Consider the following 12641-nt stretch of genomic DNA (forward strand, 5'->3'; position numbering starts at 1 on the left):
ATGGTTAGCGCGTCGAGTGTATCAGTAAGTTGTACGACGGCTTGAACGAGCGTTCATGGTACCGCATACATGAGTCAATCAGTAAGTTGTGCGACGGCTTGAACTAACGTTCATGGTACCGTATACATGATCCTATCGATTTGTGCAAACTTTTATACCGAGTATTGTATTTTGATTTTTTATCATTTATAATTACCAAATTAGATATTAAAGAAATATTGACAATAGTAAGTTCGGTACTTTGACGGTAAATCTATGTTAGAGGTTCGAACCTTGGCAAGAGCCATCCTTTTTATTATTTGATTCTTCAAATACATTTTCATTTACTTATATGCATGTAAAAAAATTAGCATAAAATAAAAAATTATGTTTTTTAGTGGGTTGTTAGGTAAAAGATGTAACGAAAGAGATTCGAGAAGTCTTGAAAGAAATCAACATTCTGTGTTTGACGTTTTTGACTATCGATTTAAGTTGCAAATAGTCAGAAAGAGTTATTTTAATCTGAATAACTTTTGAATAGAACATGAAGATCATAGAAATAAAATTAACTTTGTTGATATTTTTACTAGCTATCCAGTGAGATCAAAAATGAAAAAAAAAATACAATACTGTTCATGTTTGGGAATGAGTTCCATGGAATAATGGGAAGAAAGTGTCAACACTCAGTAAGTTGCAAATAGTCAGAAATTTTTCTGGTAATTTCCAGAATAAAAACATAGTGCTAAATTGTAGTGAGAAAAATCCATAAAATAAGATCACTTATACACTTCTTTGGTGTAATGGTTAGCGCGTCGAGTGTATCAGCAAGTTGTACGACGGCTTGAACGAGCTTTCATGGTACCGCATACATGAGTCAATCAATAAGTTGTGCGACGGCTTGAACTAACGTTCATGGTACCGTATACATGATCCTATCGATTTGTGCAAACTTTTATACCGAGTATTTTATTTTGATTTTTTATCATTTATAATTACCAAATTAGATATTAAAGAAATATTGACAATAGTAAGTTCGGTACTTTGACGGTAAATCTATGTTAGAGGTTCGAACCTTGGCAAGAGCCATCCTTTTTATTATTTGATTCTTCAAATACATTTTCATTTACTTATATGCATGTAAAAAAATTAGCATAAAATAAAAAATTATGTTTTTTAGTGGGTTGTTAGGTAAAAGATGTAACGAAAGAGATTCGAGAAAGCTTGAAAGAAATCAACATTCTGTGTTTGACGTTTTTGACTATCGATTTAAGTTGCAAATAGTCAGAAAGAGTTATTTTAATCTGAATAACTTTTGAATAGAACATGAAGATCATAGAAATAAAATTAACTTTGTTGATATTTTTACTAGCTATCCAGTGAGATCAAAAATGGAAAAAAAATACAATACTGTTCATGTTTGGGAATGAGTTCCATGGAATAATGGGAAGAAAGTGTCAACACTCAGTAAGTTGCAAATAGTCAGAAATTTTTCTGGTAATTTCCAGAATAAAAACATAGTGCTAAATTGTAGTGAGAAAAATCCATAAAATAAGATCACTTATACACTTCTTTGGTGTAATGGTTAGCGCGTCGAGTGTATCAGTAAGTTGTACGACGGCTTGAACGAGCGTTCATGGTACCGCATACATGAGTCAATCAGTAAGTTGTGCGACGGCTTGAACTAACGTTCATGGTACCGTATACATGATCCTATCGATTTGTGCAAACTTTTATACCGAGTATTGTATTTTGATTTTTTATCATTTATAATTACCAAATTCGATATTAAAGAAATATTGACAATAGTAAGTTCGGTACTTTGACGGTAAATCTATGTTAGAGGTTCGAACCTTGGCAAGAGCCATCCTTTTTATTATTTGATTCTTCAAATACATTTTCATTTACTTATATGCATGTAAAAAAATTAGCATAAAATAAAAAATTATGTTTTTTAGTGGGTTGTTAGGTAAAAGATGTAACGAAAGAGATTCGAGAAAGCTTGAAAGAAATCAACATTCTGTGTTTGACGTTTTTGACTATCGATTTAAGTTGCAAATAGTCAGAAAGAGTTATTTTAATCTGAATAACTTTTGAATAGAACATGAAGATCATAGAAATAAAATTAACTTTGTTGATATTTTTACTAGCTATCCAGTGAGATCAAAAATGGAAAAAAAATACAATACTGTTCATGTTTGGGAATGAGTTCCATGGAATAATGGGAAGAAAGTGTCAACACTCAGTAAGTTGCAAATAGTCAGAAATTTTTCTGGTAATTTCCAGAATAAAAACATAGTGCTAAATTGTAGTGTGAAAAATCCATAAAATAAGATCACTTATACACTTCTTTGGTGTAATGGTTAGCGCTTCGAGTGTATCAGTAAGTTGTACGACGGCTTGAACGAGCGTTCATGGTACCGCATACATGAGTCAATCAGTAAGTTGTGCGACGGCTTGAACTAACGTTCATGGTACCGTATACATGATCCTATCGATTTGTGCAAACTTTTATACCGAGTATTGTATTTTGATTTTTTATCATTTATAATTACCAAATTAGATATTAAAGAAATATTGACAATAGTAAGTTCGGTACTTTGACGGTAAATCTATGTTAGAGGTTCGAACCTTGGCAAGAGCCATCCTTTTTATTATTTGATTCTTCAAATACATTTTCATTTACTTATATGCATGTAAAAAAATTAGCATAAAATAAAAAATTATGTTTTTTAGTGGGTTGTTAGGTAAAAGATGTAACGAAAGAGATTCGAGAAGTCTTGAAAGAAATCAACATTCTGTGTTTGACGTTTTTGACTATCGATTTAAGTTGCAAATAGTCAGAAAGAGTTATTTTAATCTGAATAACTTTTGAATAGAACATGAAGATCATAGAAATAAAATTAACTATGTTGGTATTTTTACTAGCTATCCAGTGAGATCAAAAATGAAAAAAAAAATACAATACTGTTCATGTTTGGAAATGAGTTCCATGGAATAATGGGAAGAAAGTGTCAACACTCAGTAAGTTGCAAATAGTCAGAAATTTTTCTGGTAATTTCCAGAATAAAAACAAAGTGCTAAATTGTAGTGAGAAAAATCCATAAAATAAGATCACTTATACACTTCTTTGGTGTAATGGTTAGCGCGTCGAGTGTATCAGTAAGTTGTACGACGGCTTGAACGAGCGTTCATGGTACCGCATACATGAGTCAATCAGTAAGTTGTGCGACGGCTTGAACTAACGTTCATGGTACCGTATACATGATCCTATCGATTTGTGCAAACTTTTATACCGAGTATTGTATTTTGATTTTTTATCATTTATAATTACCAAATTAGATATTAAAGAAATATTGACAATAGTAAGTTCGGTACTTTGACGGTAAATCTATGTTAGAGGTTCGAACCTTGGCAAGAGCCATCCTTTTTATTATTTGATTCTTCAAATACATTTTCATTTACTTATATGCATATAAAAAATTAGCATCAAATAAAAAATTATGTTTTTTTGTGGGTTGTTAGGTAAAAGATCTAACGAAAGAGATTCGAGAAGACTTGAAAGAAATCAACATTCTGTGTTTGACGTTTTTGACTATCGATTTAAGTTGCAAATAGTCAGAAAGAGTTATTTTAATCTGAATAACTTTTGAATAGAACATGAAGATCATAGAAATAAACTTAACTATGTTGATATTTTTACTAGCTATCCAGTGAGATCAAAAATGGAAAAAAAATACAATACTGTTCATGTTTGGGAATGAGTTCCATGGAATAATGGGAAGAAAGTGTCAACACTCAGTAAGTTGCAAATAGTCAGAAATTTTTCTGGTAATTTCCAGAATAAAAACATAGTGCTAAATTGTAGTGAGAAAAATCCATAAAATAAGATCACTTATACACTTCTTTGGTGTAATGGTTAGCGCGTCGAGTGTATCAGTAAGTTGTACGACGGCTTGAACGAGCGTTCATGGTACCGCATACATGAGTCAATCAGTAAGTTGTGCGACGGCTTGAACTAACGTTCATGGTACCGTATACATGATCCTATCGATTTGTGCAAACTTTTATACCGAGTATTGTATTTTGATTTTTTATCATTTATAATTACCAAATTCGATATTAAAGAAATATTGACAATAGTAAGTTCGGTACTTTGACGGTAAATCTATGTTAGAGGTTCGAACCTTGGCAAGAGCCATCCTTTTTATTATTTGATTCTTCAAATACATTTTCATTTACTTATATGCATATAAAAAATTAGCATTAAATAAAAAATTATGTTTTTTTGTGGGTTGTTAGGTAAAAGATCTAACGAAAGAGATTCGAGAAGACTTGAAAGAAATCAACATTCTGTGTTTGACGTTTTTGACTATCGATTTAAGTTGCAAATAGTCAGAAAGAGTTATTTTAATCTGAATAACTTTTGAATAGAACATGAAGATCATAGAAATAAAATTAACTTTGTTGATATTTTTACTAGCTATCCAGTGAGATCAAAAATGGAAAAAAAAATACAATACTGTTCATGTTTGGGAATGAGTTCCATGGAATAATGGGAAGAAAGTGTCAACACTCAGTAAGTTGCAAATAGTCAGAAATTTTTCTGGTAATTTCCAGAATAAAAACATAGTGCTAAATTGCAGTGAGAAAAATCCATAAAATAAGATCACTTATACACTTCTTTGGTGTAATGGTTAGCGCGTCGAGTGTATCAGCAAGTTGTACGACGGCTTGAACGAGCGTTCATGGTACCGCATACATGAGTCAATCAATAAGTTGTGCGACGGATTGAACTAACGTTCATGGTACCGTATACATGATCCTATCGATTTGTGCAAACTTTTATACCGAGTATTTTATTTTGATTTTTTATCATTTATAATTACCAAATTAGATATTAAAGAAATATTGACAATAGTAAGTTCGGTACTTTGACGGTAAATCTATGTTAGAGGTTCGAACCTTGGCAAGAGCCATCCTTTTTATTATTTGATTCTTCAAATACATTTTCATTTACTTATATGCATGTAAAAAAATTAGCATAAAATAAAAAATTATGTTTTTTAGTGGGTTGTTAGGTAAAAGATGTAACGAAAGAGATTCGAGAAAGCTTGAAAGAAATCAACATTCTGTGTTTGACATTTTTGACTATCGATTTAAGTTGCAAATAGTCAGAAAGAGTTATTTTAATCTGAATAACTTTTGAATAGAACATGAAGATCATAGAAATAAAATTAACTTTGTTGATATTTTTACTAGCTATCCAGTGAGATCAAAAATGGAAAAAAAATACAATACTGTTCATGTTTGGGAATGAGTTCCATGGAATAATGGGAAGAAAGTGTCAACACTCAGTAAGTTGCAAATAGTCAGAAATTTTTCTGGTAATTTCCAGAATAAAAACATAGTGCTAAATTGTAGTGAGAAAAATCCATAAAATAAGATCACTTATACACTTCTTTGGTGTAATGGTTAGCGCGTCGAGTGTATCAGTAAGTTGTACGACGGCTTGAACGAGCGTTCATGGTACCGCATACATGAGTCAATCAGTAAGTTGTGCGACGGCTTGAACTAACGTTCATGGTACCGTATACATGATCCTATCGATTTGTGCAAACTTTTATACCGAGTATTGTATTTTGATTTTTTATCATTTATAATTACCAAATTCGATATTAAAGAAATATTGACAATAGTAAGTTCGGTACTTTGACGGTAAATCTATGTTAGAGGTTCGAACCTTGGCAAGAGCCATCCTTTTTATTATTTGATTCTTCAAATACATTTTCATTTACTTATATGCATATAAAAAATTAGCATCAAATAAAAAATTATGTTTTTTTGTGGGTTGTTAGGTAAAAGATCTAACGAAAGAGATTCGAGAAGACTTGAAAGAAATCAACATTCTGTGTTTGACGTTTTTGACTATCGATTTAAGTTGCAAATAGTCAGAAAGAGTTATTTTAATCTGAATAACTTTTGAATAGAACATGAAGATCATAGAAATAAAATTAACTTTGTTGATATTTTTACTAGCTATCCAGTGAGATCAAAAATGGAAAAAAAAATACAATACTGTTCATGTTTGGGAATGAGTTCCATGGAATAATGGGAAGAAAGTGTCAACACTCAGTAAGTTGCAAATAGTCAGAAATTTTTCTGGTAATTTCCAGAATAAAAACATAGTGCTAAATTCTAGTGAGAAAAATCCATAAAATAAGATCACTTATACACTTCTTTGGTGTAATGGTTAGCGCGTCGAGTGTATCAGTAAGTTGTACGACGGCTTGAACGAGCGTTCATGGTACCGCATACATGAGTCAATCAGTAAGTTGTGCGACGGCTTGAACTAACGTTCATGGTACCGTATACATGATCCTATCGATTTGTGCAAACTTTTATACCGAGTATTGTATTTTGATTTTTTATCATTTATAATTACCAAATTAGATATTAAAGAAATATTGACAATAGTAATTTCGGTACTTTGACGGTAAATCTATGTTAGAGGTTCGAACCTTGGCAAGAGCCATCCTTTTTATTATTTGATTCTTCAAATACATTTTCATTTACTTATATGCATGTAAAAAAATTAGCATAAAATAAAAAATTATGTTTTTTAGTGGGTTGTTAGGTAAAAGATCTAACGAAAGAGATTCGAGAAGACTTGAAAGAAATCAACATTCTGTGTTTGATGTTTTTGACTATCGATTTAAGTTGCAAATAGTCAGAAAGAGTTATTTTAATCTGAATAACTTTTGAATAGAACATGAAGATCATAGAAATAAAATTAACTTTGTTGATATTTTTACTAGCTATCCAGTGAGATCAAAAATGGAAAAAAAAATACAATACTGTTCATGTTTGGGAATGAGTTCCATGGAATAATGGGAAGAAAGTGTCAACACTCAGTAAGTTGCAAATAGTCAGAAATTTTTCTGGTAATTTCCAGAATAAAAACATAGTGCTAAATTGTAGTGAGAAAAATCCATAAAATAAGATCACTTATACACTTCTTTGGTGTAATGGTTAGCGCGTCGAGTGTATCAGTAAGTTGTACGACGGCTTGAACGAGCGTTCATGGTACCGCATACATGAGTCAATCAGTAAGTTGTGCGACGGCTTGAACTAACGTTCATGGTACCGTATACATGATCCTATCGATTTGTGCAAACTTTTATACCGAGTATTGTATTTTGATTTTTTATCATTTATAATTACCAAATTCGATATTAAAGAAATATTGACAATAGTAAGTTCGGTACTTTGACGGTAAATCTATGTTAGAGGTTCGAACCTTGGCAAGAGCCATCCTTTTTAAGATAGAAAAGCAAGCTTATCAGCTCGCCGAATGGATAGTCGTAAGCCAGTAAAAACTGTCTTAAATGACAAATTCAGGGCCTATTTTTTATTCAAAAGTGACGTGGAGAAGTTGAGTGACAAAGGCAGACGAAAAGCGAATTTGTGAGACAGCAAATCAGTAACAAAATCAAACAAATTTATTCTGGGTTTTTTCAAACCATTGATCTTGTGTAGCCTGACACAGCATATTTAGCCGTCTTTCTTCCATCTTCCTAGCAAATAACCCATCACCAGTCGAAATTTTCAATGCTCTTTGATAGTCAAATGGCAAGACGGCCAAATCACTAATGTGTCGTACCCTAGAAAGAGCGACGAAAGTCAGGCCGGCGGTTTCTTTGGGACCGATGTCTACAACAGTTTTGCCTAGAGTTTCTCCTTGAGATTTCCATACGGTCATCGCATAAGCCAGGCGAAGGGGAAACTGAATCCGGACGGCTCTCGTGTCATCAGACCGTATGGATATGGCCGGGATTGGTATACAGTTGTGAGTTGAAATGCCGTTATTCATGGTTGCAGAGAAGAATTGAGGACCGGTATAATCAGGCCATCTAACAACGATGAAATCAGGCAGATCAACATTGGGCTGTTTGGAATAGACGATATCAACCACGGTACCTCTGGCACCATTAGTGAGACCCACAGCCGTGTTGATGTTGGATGTTAATGTTACTTGGGCTCCGATCGCAAGGTACAGTTCAACTTCAAGCCCTCGAAACTGATCAGATGGCTTTGACTTGCCACTTGAAGGCAGATTTACCGACCGTAGTAGGGTGATTGGCATTTGAAGTTGTGGTAGTTTGAAGTAATTTCTGCGATTTACAGCTTCGTTGGTGGCAAACAAGTAGGTTGCATCTTCAAAATCAGTGCCAAAGTTGGCAATGGCTTCCGGATTCCTTGCTTGAAGGAATTTCCACTGGTCTATGGAACAGTTTCCCTCTCTCAAAGAGTTGAGTGTGTCCAGGAATGTTTGCTGGTCAATGTCGCCATCTTCTACTTGTTGTCGTCGAACTTCTGTCAACTTGATGACGGATTGGAAAGCCAAGTAAGCGGCCCGACCCTCGTTGGCAAACGGTGCTGTTGATTGGGAATAGAGGGAAGGAGCAGCCACAGGAGGAAGCTGAGCTGGATCTCCAACCAAAATAACAGTCAGCCCACCACAAAAAAGGTTGTTGCCTTTGGCTTCACGAAGACGAGCGTCAATTTTTCCAAGCATGGTCAAACTCAACATTGAATATTCGTCAATAATGATAATTTTAACATGACGAAATTTCTCTTGAAGAGCTGCAAGTTTCGCTCCATTTAGAGGGCCGAACTTTGTGCCTTGGCCTTTTTCTACTGGAATTTGAAATATCTTGTGCAAAGTTTCACCGCGGATGAGATGGGCAGCTTTCGCGGTGTAGGCTGAACGGACGATATGTTCTTTAGGGACAACACTGGAGATTGCTGAAATAGTGAAGGTTTTGCCAGTACCAGCTGTGCCATTGACGATCAATAACAACTGTTTCCGAGATTGCAGAGCCTCAACAACCATATCGAACCACATTCGTTGTGAACGATTCAGTTGACTGGGACTGACAAAGGGTAAATCTGTAGAATCAGTGCCGAGATCTCTTCCGTTGGTTAGATGATTAACCACCCAAGCGCTTCCACAGGCCAATTCATGTGGAGTGTAATGAAGCTGAAAACTAGTCAGCCAAGGGAAAGAACGGTCAATAACAGGTAAATCAGAACGAACTTCTTGTTCGCCTACAGGTCGCATACCGACCGCTTGCTGCCATTCAAGTTGATTAACGTTGTCGTTTTCAATGTTGTCTTGTTCCTGGAGGTCATCAGCTGCCTGATCTAATCGACTTTGCAATTCTTCGTCCAAGTTGAAATATTGACGCAGTTCCTGAGCTGCAGTCAATCGAAAGTCTTGCCATTGGGGTACGACAAGGTTGTCATCCAAAAGCATTGGAATAGATGATTCCGTCCATGGGAAATACTTGATTAGCGAATATCGGCATTACAGATGGTAGGTAGCTGACGTAGGAGAATTTCGATGCACCGGGAATGTCAAAACAATGGTCAAGTCCGGATTGGGGTTATTTCTAAGATTCCCTTTGACGACAGTGAAGTGACGACAAAACTCGATAAAATTAGGTTGATCAAGATTCCAATTGGGGTAGGTGTTTTGTTCAATGTAGACATGACGTTTGGCAAAGTAGGTAAGCAGAGTTGGTCGAGTTTCCAACTCACCAGTCGTTGGATTTCTGTAGACTTCGTTAACAGTAAGGTCCAAAGAAACGTTGGCGTAATTGAAGGATGATTCACAGTGGTGGCCGGAAAACAAAATGCGCGACGCTTCACCTTTCCCGATGTCACGATGGCCAATGGAACGAATTATTGAGGAGCGAAATGCGGAGCCAGCATTGTCGGTGACATCAGCCTTGTTGATAATCGTTTTGATCACTTGCTGTAAAGTGTTGCCAGATCGCTCTTGTTTGCTGGCATATTTGACCATGTAGTTCATTGCAGCGTGATGATCAAGAATGAGCTGAAGATCTACATTGGCACACCAATGTTCCAACATTGATCTGTTGTGGACATTCATGAACTTGTCGTTTCTTTTGAGAACAATTTTAGCACGAACAGAGTCTGTGTTTCCGATTTTTTCAAAAACTATTCTCGATTCACTAACTAGATAAAAAGGAAAGTGAAAACGACATTTGCCATCCTTCGATTTGCAGTAACCGTCTGGTCGACAGACGTGACGTTGAACACAGTTTGCCAATCTTTCGTAGAAGTCGACCATGGCTGCTCCATCGTTCAAAATTGACGAGACATTGCTTGAACACGGATGGGGAACTGGTACTTCAGCATTGAACGGGTTGACTGGATCAGACCGAATATTACAGGCACACAACAGAGTATCGGCATAATTTAGAACCTTGAGTTCTGCAAGAATGCCGGCTTCAACAAGATCTTGCTTTTCTAGGACGTCTTGTTCGCTAAGGTTTGCTGTGTACTGTGGATCAGCTAGTTTTTGCGCCATAAGTCGGCCAGCGTAGACTTTAATCATTAGGTCGGCAATCCCCGGGTCGTTTTTGAGCTTTACAACACCGTGGGCATGAATGGCTGTTCTTGATTGCCACTCGAAACGATACCAAAACCATTCGAGATCCAAGACACCACCGAAAAAATGCTTCATGAAAAGACGTAATTTTTCGGAAAAGTACCAGTCTGCTAGATGTAAATTTGCATTTGTACTCTGGTAGCGAAGTTTTGGTTCAGCTGAACCGTTGGGCATGAGACGATGGAGGTCGTCCCAGTGATTGTCAGCAAAGCTAACAGTAAAAAAAGCCGTGCCAAGACCTTTCTGTTGCATTATAGCCTCTAATTCTCTCCGACGCTTGCTCCAGTAGGCGTCACTGCCAGTGACATTGGCTGTATATGAGTACATTTTGCTGATGACCGAGTCAAGTTGACCGTTGGCAGCCATAGCCTTAAGTTCCTCCATAGACAATGCAGCTTCTTCGGGATTTTGTCTCAGAAAAACGGAACACTGACCAAGGGCTCGATGGCGTCGTATGCGATCAACCATCCAAAAACTGAAGCGCTCATGTTCAGCAAACGGATAATACAAATACCCGTTTGGATGAGATTCGTCGGGTTCCTTTGTACAATCAATCTCGGCATATTTCATCAAGTGGTTAGAAGCAACGAGTTCGGATAGGTCTTGTCTGCGACCTTTCTTTGTTGGGTCAGCTTGCCCAAGAGGAAACAACTTGATGAAAGCCAGAGATGCAAGACCAGACATGACCTCAAATTCGTTGATAGGCTCAGTTGAAATTGTTGGACAATTAATCGGATCGAGCGCATTTAATATTTCATTTTGTTGAGGAGGCCTGATGTTGTTTGAAATGACGAAAGCGACATCAGGAGGTTGTGGCTGATCAAGAATGTCTTCTGGTGGAACATCCCTTGTCATGGCTCCTTCGTCAGTGACATTCAATTCATCGTTGTCGCTGTCCATCGTCGGAATATTTAACAAAACTCCATCTTCGGGCAGCAAATCACAGTTGGTCTGGCTAAAAGTGATGCGATGTGAAGCAAAGCCGGGATGGTTCTGAATGAGAAATCGGCCAACTGCTTCAACACGTTTACGGCAAACTTTGAATTCGGCACAGGTGTTGTCCACACCTCTCCTTCTTATGACAAGGCACGGAAGTTGCTCTGCTGTGAGAGGAATCTCTCTGATGAATCCGGCTACGTCTTGTTTGAAATTTGCCACGTAGCCATGAGAAACATGTCCACCAGAAGGTAGCCGGAAGACAGACATGATGGAAGTTACTGGCGAGAGAAGCATTTCTTCAAGAGGAGTAAGTTCCCGAATGTGCTTCTGAATTGCTAGTGGAATAGATGAAAAATCCCGCACCATATCATTTTGAATGCCAAAAGGGTTGAATTCCGTAAGTTTCTTGCAACGGCAGCAAATGTAGGGATCGACAATTGCATCTCTTGTAGGCCACAATTCTCGACAATGGAGGCAATGCTGCTGATTTAATTGATGCAATTCAGAATGGAATTTTTTCATATGCTTGTCGACGAAAGGTTGCTTATGAAGCGGTCCATTGACGGAAGCATCAAAAACATCTAGATATTCTGCTTTGGAGGTTTGACGGGTTTCCCTAGATCGTCGCTGAACACTTGCATTACTTTGTCGCCTATCAGTAGCTTCATCTTGGGTTTCGTTGGATATAGTGGCGGCAAATCGAGCAGCGGAAGCAGCAAGTCTAGCAGCAGTTTGTTGAGGACACTCGGCTTCCCTGGCGATTGCATTCCTGATAGCATTTGTTTCAAGTCGAGCACACCGCTGTTCAACAGACTCGGTTTCTCTGGCAATTGTATTCCTGACAGCATTTGTTTCTAGTCGAGCATACCGCTGTTCTTCAGACTCGGCTTCTCTTGCGATTGCATTCCTGACAGCATTTGTTTCAAGTCGAGCACACCGCTGTTCTTCAGACTCGGCTGATCGTGCTGCAGCTGTCCTGACAGCTTTTGTTTCAAGTCGAGCACGCCGCTGTACTTCAGACTCGGCTAATCGTGCTGCAGCATTCCTGACAGCATTTGCTTCAAGTCGAGCAAACCGCTGTACTTCAGATTCCGTTGCTCTACGTTTGGCTTTCAGAGCTGCAAGTTCATCCTTTCGTTTTCTTTTAGAAGACATTTTGACGTTCGATAATCTGGAAATAGTTTTAAACTCTAAGTTAACTCTTAACTTCTAACTTAAGCCCGGTCAAGACCAGGGACCTTGGGTC

At 37.0% G+C, this 12641-nt stretch overlaps 1 protein-coding gene across 1 annotated transcript; it reads right to left on the reverse strand.

The window, feature by feature from the left end:
• Window positions 1–7468: 7468 nt before the first annotated feature.
• On the reverse strand, window positions 7469–9295 carry LOC124311871 (ATP-dependent DNA helicase PIF1-like). The gene has a single exon (XM_046776242.1). It carries the CDS (start codon window positions 9293–9295, stop codon window positions 7469–7471), a length of 1827 nt encoding a protein of 608 aa, XP_046632198.1.
• Window positions 9296–12641: the final 3346 nt, after the last annotated feature.

The sequence above is a fragment of the Daphnia pulicaria genome, chromosome 8 (assembly GCF_021234035.1).
Source record: "Daphnia pulicaria isolate SC F1-1A chromosome 8, SC_F0-13Bv2, whole genome shotgun sequence".
NCBI classification, from domain to species: domain Eukaryota; kingdom Metazoa; phylum Arthropoda; class Branchiopoda; order Diplostraca; family Daphniidae; genus Daphnia; species Daphnia pulicaria.